At 39.8% G+C, this 19,997-nt stretch overlaps 1 protein-coding gene across 1 annotated transcript in view; it reads left to right on the top strand.

Annotated features, from left to right (window-relative positions):
• The window catches only part of AMFR (autocrine motility factor receptor), a 40,352-nt gene that overhangs the window by 13,125 nt on the left and 7,230 nt on the right, over nt 1–19,997 (top strand). The window contains exons 5-11 of the mRNA XM_082366969.1: nt 1,762–1,802; nt 1,968–2,100; nt 3,711–3,844; nt 4,692–4,802; nt 11,872–12,062; nt 13,872–13,975; nt 19,627–19,761. Of these exons, the coding sequence (XP_082223095.1) occupies nt 1,762–1,802; nt 1,968–2,100; nt 3,711–3,844; nt 4,692–4,802; nt 11,872–12,062; nt 13,872–13,975; nt 19,627–19,761 (849 nt within the window). The remainder of the gene's footprint in view (nt 1–1,761; nt 1,803–1,967; nt 2,101–3,710; nt 3,845–4,691; nt 4,803–11,871; nt 12,063–13,871; nt 13,976–19,626; nt 19,762–19,997) is intronic.

Raw genomic sequence — 19,997 nt, 5'->3', positions numbered from 1 at the left:
CAATGATTGGTAACAATTAGTAGGGAAATATCCTATAATTGGTTATTTTAGATAGGCCATAAATTAAGATTTTATAGAATAATACAATATATATGCAAACAATTCATTGTTTTGAAAGAATAATCTGAGATATTCATGTATATTTTAAAATTTACTTTTAAACCCTTTCTGAAAATACTAATTTCTGTTCAATAGAAATCAAATTTTTTGTATGTTCTTTATATTCAGTGGCTATATTTGCTTTTTTCCTCAGGCCAAAGGCAAAATACTTTTATCTTGTCCATAATTGCTATTATTAATGGAAAAAATGAAATAATAGATATCTAATATCAATATCAGTAGATAGCTAATATCAAAACACTAAGTTTGAACTACTAATTGGGAATTGTTAGAATAGGGTTAAAATTTATTTTGCTTAATAGCATTCATTTCAGAGTATAATATAGTAGTGTAACAAAAATAAGGAAAGAACATTTAAGTACTTAATAAAAACATTTGCAATCCTAGTTGAATACTTTCTGTATGTGAAAGGTATACAAATGTAAAAAAAATGTTTAAAATTTTATTTTACTCTGACATTAATTAGTTTGCTTTAGATATATTTTACTGTAAATCACCATTTGAATGATACTGGGTTTTCCTTTTTTGTTTCTCTAACTTTTAATTAGTATTAGGCCAAAGTTTGAAAAAAGGTATACCTAAAATTAAAGACATTTAAAATAGGTCTGTTGGGTCATAGGGCATATTTTTATTTTAGCTCATTAATTTTTTTAAGATAATTTATGTTACAGATTTGATATTTTTAACTAAATCATATTTTTATGTTTATAGTGTTTCTCTTCTATGTAAAATATTTTCCATTTGTAAACGGGAGTTTCCTGATCTGAAACGTAAAGAATGTTAACAGTTTTATTCTGCTAGATTAAGAAGAAATTTTTCTTAGTATCAGTTTCTTTAATACAGAATACTATGAGGGTCTTATTTTGTTATTGATTTCCTTCATCTGTTTTCTTCTGTGTGGGTGAAGGGGGAGCAGAAAGCATTATATAGAGAGCAGGGATTCATATCTAGGATAGTAGTACCTAAGCTGTACCTTGGGTATAGGGTCACCAAGTATTCAGACACCCTCTTAGGATAATCAATTATGGTGACCTAATGCAGTATAAAATATAAGTGATTGTCAAACTCAATGACCTCAAGATTGTAGAAGGCATGCCCAGGAGATGGACAGGTGTAATTGGTTGCCACCTATTAACAGGAAAAGGCTCAATAAAAGTTGTTTCTAGGTCGTGAAAATATTCCATGGAAATTTGAAGCACATGAAATAAAATGGTTGGTAACTTGCTTTTTTTTTCTTTCAGTTTTAATGAGATATAATTGACATACAGCACTGTATAAATTTAAGGTGTACAGCATAATGACTTGACTTACATTTGTTGTGAAATGATTACCACAAGTATCATCTCATATTCATACCCCCAAAAATGTTTTTTACCCTGTGATGGAAACTCTTAGGATTTACTCTCTTCACATTTGGAATATACCATACAGCACGGTTAACTCTAGTCATCATGTTGTACATTACATCCCCAGGACTTATTTATCTTATAACTGGTACGTTGTGACTACCCTCCTCCAAGTCCCCCACCTCCAACCTGATTTTTAATTGAACTGAGAACTTCTATCACTTTGTAAAAGTAAGTTTGGTCTGAGCAATCCTAAATTTTACTAAAAAGAAAAAAACTCTCTTTTTTTAAATAGTCTCTTCTTGTGACAGTGAGGACTGCTCATGTGATTTTACGGTGAGTAGAAATTTGGGAGGGTGGTGATGCAGGTCTACTCATACAGTTGATTTTAAGATACAACATGTAAAAAATTTATAAAAACGTGACTGAAGTATATCATGTTTAAAACAAATTCAGTTGTAACAGTAAATCATTAACATGATTCTTCTCTATTCACTGCAGATATGTAATTCACCTCTGGGACCTCAACCACGAAGGAACGTGGGAAGGAAAGGGAACGTATGTCTATTACACAGATTTTGTCATGGAGCTCACTCTGTTGTCCCTGGACCTCATGCATCACATTCACATGTTGGTAAGTTTCCCAGAAGGAGCTCTAACAGACAGCTAAGTTTTTTAGAATCAGGAACCCTGTTTAGTACAGGGTTTAACAGGTGAGACATTTGTGGCTGACCCACTTAAAGACTGTAAAAACGATGCAGCTGTTCCCCTCCCTTTTTTTTTTTTTTTTTTTTTTTTTTTGGCCAACGGGTATAAAGCAGTGTGGAATGAGTTTGGTGCCCAGCTCAGGAGGTGTTTGCTGTCTAGGAGACGTAGGTGACTCTGCTGACCAAGTCAGTAGATAATTGTTTTAGCATGAAATTAAGGGAATTCCTCTCCTCATAGTTTCTGTGGCTTCTAATATTTAACAGTTACTTTGTAGGTGGTAAAGGGAATTCCCACAGTGTTAGCTACTTCATGGATTCATAAATTTTCTATCTTTATAATTAAAAACAAAGTCTTTATTCTTAATTCCTCCTACTTCATTGTTTACATTTTACTTTGGTGTGCAAGAAATCACCATGCTGAAAACCTGCTTCATTGGTTTAGCACTTCAGTGATCTGTGAATGCCGAGAATCAACATATTTGGTGGGCAATTTATTTAAATTGTAAGTCTATCAGAGTAGCATTTAAAAATTTTTGGGTTAAACACAGCGCATTTCTGTAAGTCTACTTTTTAAAAGTAACTTTCAAAACATACTTTAAAAAAAAAACGCTCCCCCAAACAAATATCCAGAGATAACTATTGACATTTTGTTGTGTTTACTGCTTGTTTATATATTCAGATCCATACATTCATCAATGGAGATTGTGTATTGGGCATATAGTTTAGGCTTTATGTAGCTAGTATATTATGTACATCTTCCTATGCTAGCAACAATTCTTCTAAATCATTTTAATACCTTTAAGATAAAACTTCCACGACATAGAGGTACGATGATTTAATTGAAATATACCATACAGCACTGTTAAAACTATAGTCATCATGTTGTACGTTCTGTCCCCACTACGTATTTATCTTATAACTGGAAGTTTGTACCTTTTAACCACCTTCCTCCTATTCCCCTACCCCCAGCCATTGAACAACCTGCTCCCATAATAGAATATTTAGATTGTATTCAGTTGTTTGCTACTTCACATCTTTGCGTACCTTTTTTTGGTCACATATTAGTTTTTTTAAAGTACTTTTATCCTTTTTTCACTTAAATATTATTTTCCCATGTAATTAATCTTCAAAATGTTATATATAAAATATAATAATAGGATGTAATTATATTTTATAATAAATATAATGAGTATATAATGTTACATTATATGAATTTACAGTATAATTATTCCCCTACTGGGCATTGTGTCCATTTCCTGATTTTCTGTTTTATAATTGCATAGAGGGGCATCATTTTGCATAAAGCTTTAAAATTTCTGATTAGTTCCTCAGGAAAGATTGCTGGTGATGGAATGACTAGGCCAAAGAGCATGTACATTGTTCAGGGTAGTGAGAGAGATATGTGCATTTGCTTTCTGAATGACTGCTCCAATTCACCTTCGCCCACAATTCAGACCTGTTGCATACCTCACTCTCAGCAGTAGCAAGTTCACATTCACTTTTATTGTATATTTTATTCTCTTTCCCTCTTGTTAAGTTATTTGGCAACATCTGGTTATCCATGGCCAGCTTGGTCATCTTTATGCAGCTGCGTTACCTGTTTCATGAGGTACAACGTCGAATCCGCCGGCACAAGAACTATTTGCGAGTGGTTGGAAACATGGAAGCCAGGTAAGTAAGCACAAGTTGACGTTGCTCATGTTGACTCATTTGAGATCTTTAATAATAACAGATCCCAGATTATACGAGAACCTGCTTTTGTAAACTGTTAGCGGAATGGTGAAGAGTATATAGTCTCTGGAGTCAGACTGCCTGGGTTTGAATCCCCACTTAGTTGCCGTGTGATTTTGGGCAATTTACTTACCTCTCTGTGCCTCAGTTGCTTAAGTCTAGGGATGATAGCAGAACCTTCTTCCTGGAACTGTTGGGAGGATTCAATGGGATAATGAATGTAATATTACTTAGAACAGTACTGGGTACATAGTATGTGCTCAGTAAAGATTAGGTTCTTTTATTAGGTCATTATTTTTATCATCATTATTATTAAATGGATGTTTCCTTGGACTTCTGCCCTTTTTCTTCCTTACGCATGCATGCTCACACACACATACTCTCTCTCATACTCTTAACCTCAGTGGAGGAGGTACTCACTTGCCATCCTGAGGCTAAACCAAGCCTGAAAGTGTGAGATCAATGGGTATCCTTTTTGTGTCCAAGGGAACAGTTTGGCTCTCTGAGGGGTCTTAACTCCTCTGATTTACCCAGAAATGTTCGCTTAAGTCATCACTAACAGGAGCCATTGTTAAGACAGAGTCAGTTTCTGTGTATAGATTTCTTGCTCTTTGGTGGGCTATGAAGAGAATGCAGGTGTAATGTTTCTCGTGGGTGGAGATTTTTTACTGAACACGATTCCTCTGTAACTGTGCTGTTAAAGGTGAAGTCTCTGAAGTAAGCGGTGCTCAGTATTTGTGTGTGGAATTGACGGAGATACCTGCCAGGTGCACTTTGTTTTTTACAGGTTTGCGGTTGCAACCCCAGAGGAGCTGGCTGTCAACAACGATGACTGTGCCATCTGCTGGGACTCCATGCAGGCTGCGAGGAAACTGCCCTGTGGACATCTTTTCCACAAGTAGGAGCTTTGCAAAGGGCCGCATGGGACTGGTGTTCTGTCCAGGGGCATGTGGGTGCTTTTTGTGCCGGGGCTTAAGACCAGCCTTAGCCAAGGAGTGGGGACGTTCCCTCAGACTGGCTGTGGTGCTGGTACTGAGTGGGATGGGGAGCCTGGGTGTGTCTTCCTTAGTCCTCAGCCTCTTCCCTACACGGCAGGACTGTTCCCCACTCACAGGTTGCCATCTTAGTTTCTGGGTGTGTTAGCTCTCTTCATATTCCTTGTCCATTTAAGTTCTGAGATATAGCAGATACGCCTGTAAGACTTAAAGGGGTGGGGGGATCCTTGCTTTCTAACAGCTTATTCCCTATTCTTACCCTGGGGAGAATATATATCTTGGCATTTTGCACATGCCCTAAGGCAACATAAAAAAACACACCAGGGAAGTGTGCTGAGATGGGGATCAGACGAGAAGCACTAAGCAGTCCAGAACTGTGGCTGTGTTATCAGGAATTAGAAGATGGGATCTTCTGCAAACCTTCACGACTGGACTAGATCTGTGTGTGGTGCAGGCTGTTCCGTTCCCAGGGAGTCCTGTTGTCTCTGTGTTGCAGTCCTCACTGCCTTACATTATTCATTTTTAGAGATCTCACAGGAACTGTGTCTGTTTAACCTAAATCATTCTGTTTATAGATCGGATGTTTTTGGTGTTGATGGACCTTGAGGTATCTTTTGGCCTTTTGTATCTGTGGTCAATTTTGCATATTGAGAAAGTTATAATCTTTACATCTTTAATCTTCCTTTCCTTATTTTATATTCCCAAATAGTTTTTCTTCTCCTTTTTAATATTACAAGGGCTTTGGAGCTGGAGTGTCAGTAACTCAACACATTTATTGATTTTTTTTTTTTTTTTTTTTTTTAAATGTGCTGGGTGCTGTGTTGGGTTCTGGGGAATAAAATTAAAATGACAGATGTGGTCTTTGCTCTCACGAAGCTTTCAGCCTAATGGAGGAGACCGACATGAATTAACCACGCGCGTTTATGAGCATGTAATGATGAATTGAGATAAGTGCTCTAAAGAAAAGGAACGCGGTCCTTGAGAGCTTGTAACAAAGGAACCTGACTCCCACCTGGAGAAAGTGACTCTTGTTGATGAGTAGGAGTTAAGTCAGCAGAAGATGGGATCAGGTGGAAGAGCATTTGAGACAGAGGGAACATTTCTGTAGCAGGAGGGAGTGTGGCGTATCCAAGGAATTAAAGAGAACCCCTGTGGCTGGAGCTCAGGATGTCAGAGGAGGAGTGGTGTTTGCTGAGGCAGGAGAAGCAGGCATGAGTGGCCCTGCAGGGGCTTGAGGGCCACTGACGGGGTTAAAGTGGGGGCTCGGGGTCAGGGATGCAGTTGGAAAAGATCGGGACTAGTTAGTAAGGGCTGCAGTGGTTCGGCTGTGTGCCGAGAGGAGTGTGGATTGGTGTGGTGGAAGTGGAGCTGGAGGAGGGTGGACAGACGTGAGAAGGGTGAGGAAGCACGTGGTGCTAGATTGGCTGTGGGAAAACGAGGAATATGAGGCGTTGGGGATTCTCCTAGTTTTGCAGCTGTGCTACTGGATCGATAGTGGTGCTGATTGATGAGGTTGGAAGACCAGAGAATTCACACACATTTCTGAAAAAACTTTCAGGTAGTTCCTAAGGAGCTTGGAGACAGTTTGGAAGACTAACTCAAAAGAGAGTGTATTTCACCCCAGAAGAAATGGTTTCAATCACATGATTAGATTAATTTTAGGATTTAATGTTTTTGGTTGAGGCAAAATTCACATGACATACAATTAACCATCTTAAAGTATACAATTCAGTGGCATTTAGTGCAGTCACAGTGTGGTGCAGGCCACTGCTCTTCTCTAGTTTTGAAACTTTTTCATCACTCCAGAGTAGTGCCTCATACTCATTAAAATAAATCACTACCCATTCCTCCCTCCGCATGTTACCTGGCAGTCACTAATCTGCTTTCTGTCTCTATGGATTTGCCTGTTCTGGACAGTTCATGTGAAGGAAACCATATAATATGTGACTTTTTTGTGACTGGCTTCTTTTACTGAGCATAAAGTTTTCAAAGTCATCCAAGTTGTAGCATGTATCAGTACGTCATTTCTTTTTATGGCTGAATTTAAATTTTTTTAAATAATAAACAATTTGTTTATCCATTCTTCCATTGATGGACATTTGGGTTATTTCCACTTTTTAGCTATTGCAAATAATGCTGCTATAAACATTTGTGAACGGGTATCCATTTGAGTACCTGATTTTCTTTTAGGTATATACTTAGGAGTGGAATTGCTGAGTCACAGGGTAATTCTATGTTTAACTTCTTGAAGAACCACCAGACTTAGCCACAGCAGCTGCACCATTTTATATCCCATCAACAACGTACGAGGGTTCCAATTTCTTCACATCCTCACCAATACTTATTACTTTCTGTTTTTCTTATTATAGCCATCCTAGTTGGTGGGAAGTGGTGTTTCATTATGGTGGGTTTTTTACTTTTATTTTTTAAAAATTATTTATTTTTGGCTGCGTTGGGTCTTTGTTGCTGCGCATGGGCTTTCTCTAGTTGCGGCGAGTGGGGGCTTCTCTTCATTGTGGTGCGTGGGCTTCTCATTGCGGTGGCTTCTCTTGTTGTGGAGCACGGGCTCTAGACGCGCAGGCTTCAGTAGTTGTGGCGCACGGGCTTTGTTGCTCCGCGGCATGTGGGATCTTCCCGGACCAGGGCTCGAACCCGTGTCCCTTGCATTGGCAGGTGGATTCTTAACCACTGTGCCACCAGGGAAGCCCTATGGTGGGTTTTTTAAAATGATAATTCTCAAATGTTATGCTTTTATTGTAGTAAAAAAATACATACATAACATAAAATTTAGCTTTTAACCATTTTTAAGTGTGCAGTTCAGTGGCATTAAGTACATTCACATTGTTGTGCAACCTTCACCACCATCCATTTCCAGAACTTTTTCATCTTCTGAAACTGAAACTCTGTACCCATATAACACTAACTCCTCAATCTCCCCTTTTCCCCAGCCCTTGGCAGCTACATTCTATTTTCTGACTCTATGAATTTGACTGCTCTCACACAGTAGCACATCATACAATATTTGTCCTTTTATGTCTGGCTATTTCACTTAGTATAATGTCTTCAAGGTCCAGCCATGTTGTAGCATGTGTCAGAATTTCATTCCTTTCTAAAGCTGAAAAATATTCCATTGTGTGTATATATCACGTTTTGTTTATCCATTCCTCTGTTGATGGACACTTGGGTGGTTTCTACCTTATGGCTATCGTGAATAATACTGCTGCGAACGTGGGTGTACAAATTTCTTTTCAAGACCCTGCTTTCAATTCTTTTGGGTATATACCCAGAGGTGGAATTGCTGGATCATATGGTAATTCTATGTTTAATTTTTTGAGGAACCATCATATGGTTTTCCATAGCGAGTACACCATTTTACATTTTACACTAGATAATAGCCATCCTGAGGTGTAAAATGGTTTCTCATTGTGGTTTTGATTTGCATTTCTTTAATGACCAGTAATGCTGATCATTTTTTCACATGCTTGTTGGCCATTTGTGTATCATCTTTGGAGAATATCTGTTCAAGCCAAATTATCCTATTTTAATTGGGTTGTTTTTCTGTTGATGAGTTGTAAGAGTTCTTTATGTATTCTGGATACTAAACCCTTATCAGATGTATGATTTGCAAATATTTTCTCCCATTCTGTAATGTCCTTTCACTTTTTTCTTGGTAATGTCTTCTGATGCACAAATGTTTTAAATTTTTAATGAAATCCAGTTTACCGATTCTTTCTTTGGTAGCTCATACTTTCAGTGTCAAATCTAAATCCATTGCCAAATCTGGGGTCATGATAGTTTTTTTCTAATAGGTTTATGGTGTTAGCTCTTACATTTAGGTCATTGATCCATTTTGAGTTAAATTTTGTACATGAAGTGAGGGTAAGGGTCCAACTTCATTATTTTGCTTGTGGCTGTCCAGTTGTCCCAGCACCATCTGTTGAAGAATCTATTTTTTTTCCCCATTGAATGGTCTTGGCATCCTTGGCAAAATCATTTGGCCATAGACGTTTGAGTTTATTTCTGGACTCTCAGTTCTGTTCCATTGGTCTATATGTCTATCTTTATTCCAGTACTATGCTGTTTTGATTACTGTAGCTTCGTAGTAAGTTGAAATTGGGAAATGGTGCATCTTCCAACTTTTTCTTTTTTTATATTGTTTTGGTTATTTGGGGCTCTTTGCAATTCTATATGAATTTGAGGAGCCGCTTTTCCATTTCTGCAAAAAAGGCCATTGAAATTGAATAGGGATCACATTGAATCTGTAGATTACTTTGGGGGAAGATTGCTATCTTAACAATATTGTTTTCCAGTTCATGAACATGGGATTCCTTTCCTTTTATGCAGGTCTTCTTTAATTTCTTTCAGCAATCTTTTATAGTTTTTAGTGTCAAGTCTTTTGTCTCCTTGGTTACATTTATTCCTAGGCATTTTATTCTTTTGGATACTATTGTACATGGAATTGTTTTCTTAATTTCTATTTTGGATTGTTCATTGCTGGTGTATAGAAACATAACTGATTTTTCATGTTGCTCTTTTACTGTGCTGCTTTACTGAATTTGTTTATTAGTTTTATGGTAGTTTTTTTTGTGTGTGTGTATTGTTTAGGGTTTGTGTTGCTTAGGAATTTGTCCATTTTATCTGTATTATCTAATTTGTTGGAGTACAGTTATTTCTAGTATTCTGTTATAATCCTTTAAATTTCTGTAAGGTTGGTAGTATTAGTCACACTTTCATTTCTGATTTTAGTTATTTATATCTTCTCTCTTTTCTTAGTCTAGCTAAAATTTGTCAGTTTAGCTTTGATGTTTTCAAAGAACCAACTTTTGGTTTCATTGATTTGCTCTATTGTTTTTCTATTCTCTATTTCATTTATTGCTGCTTGAATCTTTATTATTTGCTTCCTCTTGCTGGCTTTGGGTTTCATTTGCTCTTTTTCTAGTTCCATAAGTTATAAAGTTAGGTTGTCGTTTTGAAATCTTTTTTCTTTTTAGGCGTTTTTGGCTATAAATTTGCCTCTGAGCATTGCTTTTGCTGTATCTCATTAAGTTTTGGTATGTTGTGCTTTTGCTTCTGTTTTCTTTTGTCTCAAAATATTTTCTAACTGCCCAAGTGATTTTCTCTTGACCTAGTGGTTGTTTAAGAGTTAGGATTTAATTTTTAAAACACCTGTCTGCCTGGGGTTGAGTGAGCAAACAGTTGTTAGGATCTCTTCTTGGTTTGCTTTACTTTATAGCTTTGGTTAATAGATTGGGGCAGGAGTGTATGATGATAATCTATGACAGATTCATTTGCCATAAAGCTAAATGTCTAGATTTCAACAGATTATAGCTAGATAATTTGTTGCTGTAGAAGATGTCTTTGCAAGATTTCAGAGTCCAGTAAATATTTACTTACATTGAAGTGTCATACTTAGACGGAGAAGAAAGAATCCTTCAATAGAACATTATTATAGTTATATAGAAATACAGCTGTTTTCTCTGAAGTTTGGTTTCTTTAGCTGTGGAAGTTTGACTTTTTTTTTTTTTTTTCTTTCAAGGAAGGCAACTATATCTGACCAGTTGTACTCACTTGGAGTTTTTAGGCTATTGTACATAATGTGGGAAGTTTTTGCAGAATATGAAGTAAAATTAGATTTGCTTATGAAAAGTGTGTCACAGGTAGCATTATTGGAAGGCAAGGATTTTACACATTTTGGTAGTCTCCCACAAGGCTGATTTTACTAGAGGTGTGATTTAAGGGTGTTCATTAAGGGGAAATGAACTTTAAAAAATATAATCATTTATTTGGCTAATAGTTACATGATCACAAACAGGAATTATAGGTACTTTATTGTTTCAAAATGTGATAGAGTTGAATGTACACATTCATTATTTTGGAACATTACTGTCATACATTCTTCCAGCAGAGAGATAGTAAGAAGTAGCTTCATCTTGGCCTCTGGGAAAGTTTTGGTACTTAAGTACCATTTGGTTGCTAGAGACTCTGAGGATCATCACAGTTTGGTGAGGTTCTCCTGTGTAACCTTATATGTGCACATGCTCCCAGATATTAAAAAAGAAAAGACACAGAGGAAGTGAGCATTTTTATTCAGTGCCTCGTTGAACTCTTAGAAAAAAGCTAATATATTATTATGGAACGGAAGGCCTCTTGAAATCTTAGGAGAAAGATAAGTACTATTATAAATTGGGAAGGTACCTTGGAGATCACTTCATCCAACCTTCTCATTTTTTTTTTTTTTTAGTATACTTCCTTTAATGGGCAGCACAAGTATTTATTGAGAGACTACCTTAAATAGGGCATTATCATCACCTGAAAAAGGGCACAAGAAGCTTTTCAGCCTGGTTGGGAAAGCAGAATACAAATATAAGAGGGTTGAAGAAGTTGGGATTATGGATGTAAGGTTGTAGGTACTCTGGGTGAAGACAGAAGTAAGGCTCTGGGGGGATGTGATGCTTGATGAAAAAGTGGATGGGAGGTCTTAGCAAATAAGAGGCGAGCTGGAAGGAGAGGAGCTTTAGTTGGAGAGTGAGATCTTTGAAGTCGTGATTTGGAAGAGAAGGCCAAGGTTAGTGGAGGCTAAAGTAGAGTGAGAGAACAGATCATTGGAATAGAGGATTCAAAGACATGAGAGGCAAGGGTGTTGGATGGTTCAGCCACATGGATTTGAAGTTAATCAAGTAGAGCTGGAGAGGAGGATGGTGAGCCAGGTGATGAAGTCTTGCTGAAGGGTCATGCCCAGGAGCTTGGTGGATGACCACGTATGTTAACAAATTAACGTTCAGAGCAGGATACACCAGAAGTACATTAGAGTGAAGCAGAGCAAAGGGGTAATGTCAGCAAGTGTTTCTCAACGTTTAAATCTTGCTAATGGTAAATAGAAAGTAAAATTGCAAGTCACTGATACATTCAGAGTACTTCTGGTGAATTCTCACAAAATATGCTAAGGATATCTTATTTTGGACTTTTTGGTAGCTCCTGTCTTCGTTCCTGGCTAGAACAAGACACCTCCTGCCCAACATGCAGAATGTCTCTTAATATTGCCGACAATAATCGTGTCAGGGAAGAGCATCAAGGAGAGAACTTGGATGAGAATTTGGTTCCTGTAGCAGCAGCTGAAGGCAGACCTCGCTTAAACCAACACAATCACTTCTTCCACTTCGATGGTTAGTTGGTTTCAACCTCTAAAACCATCTGCCAGGGGTTTTCTCCCCTTAGGGGATGATGTTTTAATTATAACTTGCCCTGTATGGGCGAGTTTAATGTTATATTTCAGTTTTAATTGAAAATGTTCGGTAAGTATAGACAGCACCGAGGGGTTATTCTGTGCCAGGCATTTTGCTAGATTCTGTGTGAATTGGGGGGACGGGGGGTGCGAGGAGGTGAAAGTAGTTACAGTTGAATCAACCGTGACTGCAAGGAGCATGCTGAATCAGCTTCATAGTTAACCACTGCTAATAATTTATTGCATCGGTGTAATACTTAAGCATATAATGAACGGTCATTGAGTAGCCTTTCCAGTGGGTACCAGAAGGAGAATCAGAACTAGAACCCTGTTTCTTTGCCCATAAAATATGAATATTCCATCTTCCAGAATATTGAAAGGGGTTGTAATAAAACCACACTTAAAATTCTAAGGTCATGGGCACCATGTCAGGGACTGGTTGATCATCCTTTAATTCACATTACATCAGGCTGTTGTTGATTTTCATCAATTCCAATACCATTAAATTCTGTGGGTTCATATTTCCTACTCTAAAGTAGGTATCCCTGGCTTATTTGTTTAGGAGGAGTGCTCTTCAGGTCTCTGATTTGAGTTTCTAAGGGTAGAGCACGGTGGGAGTGGCAACACATTGAAATCCCTGATAGGAAGGACCGAAGGAGTAGAGTGGAGTCTCTGAGAGGAGGGGATGAGGGCTGCTTGGCTGGCTGGGCAGGGATGCTGGGCAGGTGTAGAGGGGCTGCTTTGTGGCTGCTAATTACGGCCTCTACCACGTAAGACTTCTGAAATAGACTAGCAGATCTTGGACATGGGTCCTGGCTATGTAAGCTATTATTTTATGAATTATTACTGAAAACTTAGGCAAAATAGATAAAGGTAACTTTATTTCTCCCTAGTAAGTACATGAAATAAGTATCCAGCTTTTTATTGGGTACCATCTGTACAGGCAAGATCTTTGAGATGGCCATTGAACTTGTTTTACATTCCAGGCCTCAGTGCTTCTATGTGAAGGAAAGGGAAATCCTCCTTAAATGTGTGGCTTGATAATGGAGTTGTTTTACTGCTGACACCTGGTGGTGGTATATCTTAGGATTCCCTTTCCTTAGTGAAATGGCAGAAGCAACAGACTTCTTGGTACCATTAGTCCGCAAACCTGTGTTATAGAGCTCTTCGAAAAGAATTTCGAATCAGAAAACTAAAGTCTTTAAACCAGATTATTAAGTAAAAAATACTTCCTGAAAATGATGTCTCCAAACGAGTAGTATTTGTGTGTAGCGTGAAAGAGAGGGGCAAATTCTCATCTACTGTAGCAGCTTTAGAGCCCTGAAAACCTTCCTTATAGTGTAGCCTGAGAGAGGGATTGAGTTTGTGTGGATCCAGGGCCACTGGAAAGCAGGGAAGCCCAGTGGTGAAGTGTTCTGGAACCTGACTGTCTGGCTTCAAGTCCTGGCCACCATAATTAAATGCTGTGGTCTTGGGCAAGTTACCTCAGTTCCGAGTGCCTTGGGGAACCAACAAGAGCACTAGAGTCAAATCTCTGAGAAGAGTAAAATGGGAATAATAATAATAATAAACCCATGTAGGGTTTTAGTGGGGATTGAATGAGCTAATCCACATGGGACACTTGGTCAAAGGGCTGGAGTAAAGTAAGCCCTCAGTGAGTACCAGCTGGTACCACAGAGCGGCCGACCGCAGAGTAACTGACAGGGGAAAGAGGTCTCTAAGACTTGTGCTGGCTTCTTGTTTGTTTTAGGGTCCCGGATTGCGAGTTGGCTGCCAAGTTTTTCAGTCGAAGTGATGCACACCACCAATATTCTAGGCATTACACAGGCAAGCAACTCCCAGCTTAATGCAATGGTAAGGACCGCTCACTGCTTTTGAAAGGTGATTAATAATCGGGAGGGAAGGAAAAGCTGGAGAACAGTTGCAGTGTGCATGACTCAGTTGGTCTCACTCTGCTCTGGCAGAATGGCGGGATTAAAAAAAAGAACAGCAGGATTTTCAGGAGCATCTTATTCACTGGGATAACTTCAATTCCTGTGCTTTAAAATTTGAAACTGATTTGGAAACCAGCTTTCATTATACTTGTGTGGCAGATAATCTAACCTTTTCTGAGCACTACTAAGTTCACTCTCATGATCTAGGCTAGTGTTGGGACACCTCTTGATTTTCACCAAAAATATTTGGGGAGTTATTGGCTGGAGTGAATGATGTGACTTTTATTAAAAATTGTCGTAGGCCTACTGAATGTGTTATTTTAACCCCCTCTTCTCCCTTCCCAAAGTAAATAAATGAGTATACCTTCACATACACACTTATACATACATACATGCCTGTGGATATACATATATAAATATAAATATATACACACACACACCTTGAGATATTCAGGCATGCTGTTGGTTCAAGGATATTGTCCACATACTTCAAGATTCTTTGTATTTTTCTTAAAGCTTTGTCATATGGGGTATATTTTTATTCTGCAGTGTTGGAGAAACATGGTTCACCGTTTGTGAAATGTAGTGTTCATTGTGAGGATAAATGCAGGAGTCTTAAAAATGCAACCTGTGTTAGTCCAACAAACGTGTACTGAAAGCCTGTTCCCAAGACGGGCACTGTGCAGTGTCAACAAATTGCGTAGCACCTGTAGTGTCAACAAGGGGGACAGGAGCCCTACTCTCAAGAAGTGTGAGTTCTGCGTGGGGTGGGGGGAGGAGACTGATCATAAACACCAGCAGATAAGATCGTTGCCGACGGGGACGCGGACTCTGCAGGCAGCAGGGCAGGTGATGTGGTGGAGCAGTGGGTAAAGGCTGTTCTAGAGGAGACATTCAGGGAAGTCTCAAGAGGTGATATTTAAGCTGAGACATGAAGGCTGAGAAGAGAAGGAGGCAGATCGGGGGAAAGAGGCAGTGGAAACAGTAGGTACAGAGGCCATGAGGTGAGAATGTTCAGAAAACAGAGAGGTGATTGTGGTTGGAGCCTGCGAGTCGGAACCAAGATTGTGACATAAATTGAGGTTGCAGAGCCCGGTCAAGCAGGGATTTGTAGGCTACAATCCAGTTTAGATACTATAATGAAAGTATGAGAAGGCCATTCAGGGCTTTTTTTCCTCCCCCAGGGGACTGACAGGACAGTTAACAGAGAATAATTTACTTCTGAGAGAATGAATTTTAGAGGGGCAAAAATGGGACCAGTGAGACCAGTTAGGAGACTGTTGCAGTAGTTCAGGCAAAAAAAGATGGTGGCTTGGACCAGGGCATTGGAAATAAAGATGAAAAGAAGTGGCGGATTTCAGATGCTTTTCGAAGATGAACTGATGGACTTGACAGTGCTTTGATTTGGATGTGGGGTAGTGGGGTGAGGGGAGTGCTGGTTTTCGGTCAAGCAGCTGAGCAGTGGTGTCATGTGTGAGATGGGCAGGACGGGAGGAGGAACAGATGGAGGACAGGGACTCGGCCTTCTGTTTGGCTGGGAAGTTGGGGTGTCTGTGAGACATCCAAGTAGAGATGTCATGTAGACAGTTCTGGACCTCAGGAAGGAGATCCAGCTGGAGACAGACATTTGGGAGCTTTAGTCTGTAGGGGACTGGATCTCTTCGAGGGAAAGAAGGTAGCTCAGAAGGAGAAGAGGGCTCAGGACTGAGGTCTGGCTGAATGGGAGGAGCCATGGCAGCGACTGAGAAGGAAGGAAACCAGGAGAAGCGTCAAGTCAACCATGTGGGAATTCTTAGAAGATGAGGTCAGAGAAGTGCATGTTGGGTTTGGCAGAGTGGAGGTGGTTAATCAGCTGGAGAGGAGCAAGCAGCTTCCATGGCTCGAGGGCCTGAGTACTAGGTTGTTGGATTGGAAAATGAGTGGGAGCTGAAGACACCCAGTAGCTGGCAGTGTGTTATAAGAGGGAGTGGAGAAGTAATGTGGTGGCTTGATAGGGGTGTGCCGTCAGAGGAGTTTTTGTTAATATATTTTTTTTAAGATTTTGGAGCAGGCCATTTATCCACAAATTTCAAAACCTATAGAGAGTATCCAGTGAAGTCTTTTCCTCCATCCGCCCAGACACCCTCCTCTCTTGCAATAACAACTTCAATTAGTTTCTTCTGTGTTGTGTTTTTCCAGAATGTTTACATACACATATAAGCAAATAAGTATGTATTCTTTTTCTTTTCCCCACGGGTCTTCTTTTTTTCTATTTTTTAAATTGTGGTAAAATACACGTACCACAAAATTTATGATCTTAACCGTTTTTAAGTGTTGTACGGTTCAGTGGTATTAATAAGTATATTCATATTCTTGTGCAACTATCAGCCACAATCCATCTCCAGAACTCTTTTCATCTTGCAAAACTGAAGCTGTATACCCAGTAAACAATAACTCCCCATTCCCTCCTCCCTAGCCCCTGGCAGCCACCATTCTCCTTTCTTTCTCTGTGGATTTGACTACTTTAGGTACCTCATATAAGCAGAATCATACGGTATTTATCTTTTTGTGACAGACTTATTTTACTGAGCTTAATGTCCTCAGGGTTCAACTATGTTGTAGCATGTGTCAGAATTTCCTTCCTTCTTTAGGCTGGATAATATCCCATTGTATGAATAAACCACATTTTGCTTATCCGTTTATCTGTCGGTGGACACTTGGGTTGCTTCCATGTTTTAGCTATCGTGAGTAATGGGACTATGAACATGGGTGTACAAATATCTCTTGGAGACCCTGCTTTCAGTTCTTTTGAGTACCCAAGAGTCTTCTTAAAAAGATTCTAAAACATGCTTGGTGTACGAATAGGAATGATCACTGGAGGGGGAGAGATTGATGGTACAGAACAAACAGAAAAGTTAACTGAAGGCAAAGACCTGAGGTGGAGGGTGGGTTTGGGAGCCGGAGCCAGGAGAGGGGCATTCTCACCTTTGTTGGGAGGCGGGATGGACGTAGCTACAGGCGTGTCATTTTGAGATACGGTTTAAAAAGAAGGCATGGCTCATAATAACCATTTAGGTAGAAGCAGCCTAAGTGTCCATCAGAGATGAATAGATTATGAAAATGCTCTGTCCACACAGTGGAATATTATTCAGCCTGAAAAAGAAGAACTTTGAGGATACTATGCTAAGTGAAATAAGGTAGTCACAAAAAGACAAATACTGCGTGATTCCACTTACATGAGCCATCTAAATTACTCAGACTCTTAGAAAGTAGAATGGTGGTCGCCAGGGGGAGGGGGAGTGGGGGTCGCTGTTCAGTGGGTGTAGAGTTTCGGTTTTGCAAGATGAAAGCGTTCTGGAGACCTGTTGCACAGCAGTGTGTGTATAGTTAACATTGCTGTATACTTAAAAATGGTTAAGATGGGCAATTTTATGGTATATGATTTTGACCATTAAAAAAAAAAAAAAAAAAGAGTTGGCTTCCCGCGGTCTTCTGCTTTCTCAGTGAAGCGCCCAGCCAGGTCATCAGCAGAGAGTGAGAGCGGTGTCGCGAGGGCAGATGGACCGGGAGTGCGCAGCCCTGCGTGGCCGATGACTGGCTCGGGCCAGGCTCTGTGTGGGCACCTCAGGGTCGGGCAGCTGTTGAAGCTCTTCAGGTGGGTCACCTCACCTGCCCCCTTAAAAAAATCTGAATTCACGGACATGTAACCCTCCCAGGAATGAGAATTACCTTCTTGGAGTTGGTGTGTTTAGAATGCTCAGGCAGGCCCTGGTGTTCTTCCTCCTGTTGCATGGTGGATTGGAATAGCCTATTTTTAGCACAACTAATTTACTGTCACAGTACATTTTTTATAAAAGTCTAATATATAACTTGCTGGATTTTCTGGAAGAGAAGCTTTGGCCAAGTGAACTGAATCTTGGACTTATTTTATTTGGGAAATGAGAGGGGGCCTTTTTAAGAATAGAGGAGAATGTTATCTGATTATTGAGGTTGTTTTGGACTCTTGCCCAGTTAGCTTTGACTTGACCTGGGTTGTGAAAAATGATCAACTACATTCATAGAAACAATGAGGGGATCCCAGGCCCGTGGAGCTCCGGGTCCTTTTGTCCTACACACTTGTCTTGCCCTCCCTGCCCCAACGATGACCCAAAGCAAAGCTTTGCACAGGTTTCACCCCGGTCTTTTCTCTTTAGGCCTGACACTGGGACACGTTCCTCTCTTTCTACATGACAACATGTTTCTTGGGAGCCACTATCCCAACAGTAGAATTTATTGTGCCCCCAAAGCAATTATATATTTCCTTGTCGTTTTTTCTTTTGGTCATTGGGACTTCTCCACAAATAAAACCTTGAACGTAAGCATTCGTAAAATAAATACACACGTATGAGCAAAAAGTCTGGAGCTGCTTGGATGAAAGTACCGGTGGTGGTGCGCCGAGATCTCTGCCTGCTCCCCTCTGTATGTGTGCCCACCCTAGAGCCCTCATGGCCTCCGAGACGTTTCTAGAGTACAGTTTGAAAACTGCAGCTCCAGAGCAACATTAGCAATTACATTTATTTTTTTATTTTTTACTTTTATTTATTTGTTTTATTTATTTGGCTGCGTTGGGTCTTAGTTGCAGCATGCAAGATCTTCGCTGTGGCGCGTGGCCTTCTCTAGTTGTGGCGTGTGGGCTGCAGAGCGCACCGGCTCAGTAGCTGCAGCGCGCAGGCTCTCTGGTTGTGGCACGTGGGCACAGAGGTTGTGCGGTGTGCGGGCTTAGTTACCCTGCGGCATTTGGGATCTTAGTTCCCGGACTAGGGATCGAACCTGCGTCCCCTGGATTGGAAGGCGGATTCTTAACCACTGGATCACCAGGGAAGTCCCAGCAATTACATTTTTTTATAGTCTTTTTTTTTTTTTTTTAAGTTGAAGTAAAATTTATTTACAATAAATTCACCTTTTTTAGTATCCATCTCTGAGTTTTGTCAAACTCAGTCATGTGACCACCACAATAATCAACATATAGAACAGTTCCTTTCCGCCTCCCCCCAGATTCCATTGTGCCCCTTTGTAATCACTTCCTCTCCCACCCCCAGCCTGTAGCAACCACTTATCAGTTTTCTGTCTCTGTAATTCTGCTTATTCTAGAATGTCATATAAATGGAATCATAGGGTACATAGCCTTTTGAGTTGAGCTTCTTTCACTTAATGCATTTTAATTTCACCCATGTAGTGTGTATCAGAAGTTTGTTCCTTTTAGGAATTAAATCTTTAAGCAGAACATGTTTATATACCTGAATTTTAGTGAGCTTTACAATGAATGCTTTTTAAAACTAGAATATTCTAGTTCAGCCTGTCTCGGGCTCCAGTTGGATTTCTGGGCTTTTTAATTTAAAGTTGATGTTGTCCCCAAGTTTTCTGTTTGGCATTCTGGAAAAATACTAAGAAATACTGCAGTTTGATGGTGATTTGTGGCATAGAGGTGGCCCCTTACTTGTGTTTTCAAGGCAGGTCACCAAGTTCAGTGCCCAGAGGCTGCCTTACCCATGACCTCAGTGAGCAACTGTTGAGAGTGAACATTTCATGGCTTCTTTGTTTGTATTCCTATAGGCTCATCAGATTCAAGAGATGTTTCCCCAGGTTCCATACCACCTAGTACTGCAGGACCTCCAGCTGACACGCTCAGTCGAAATAACAACAGACAACATTTTAGAAGGACGGATTCAAGTACCTTTTCCCACACAGGTAAACTGAGGTTTCAGACATGACAAATGAATTCTTTCCTCGCAAAGGTTTAATCTTCTAGATTAACTTTCTAGTTACTTAACAGCTGAATATCATTTATGATTTGATGAAGGGTTTCTGTGAATTCCCTAACTTCCCAGATTATGACTGAGAACAGACCCATCCAAGAGGCTTGGATTAAGACAAGGACAAAACTATCTGGCTAATTTTTTGTGCAGATGTACACCCCAAACCAG

This window comes from Balaenoptera borealis (genome assembly GCF_965194805.1).
Source record: "Balaenoptera borealis genome assembly, chromosome: 19".
Taxonomy (NCBI): domain Eukaryota; kingdom Metazoa; phylum Chordata; class Mammalia; order Artiodactyla; family Balaenopteridae; genus Balaenoptera; species Balaenoptera borealis.
The sequence above is the reverse complement of the archived record's forward strand: the minus strand, read 5'-3'. Positions and strand labels throughout refer to the sequence as shown.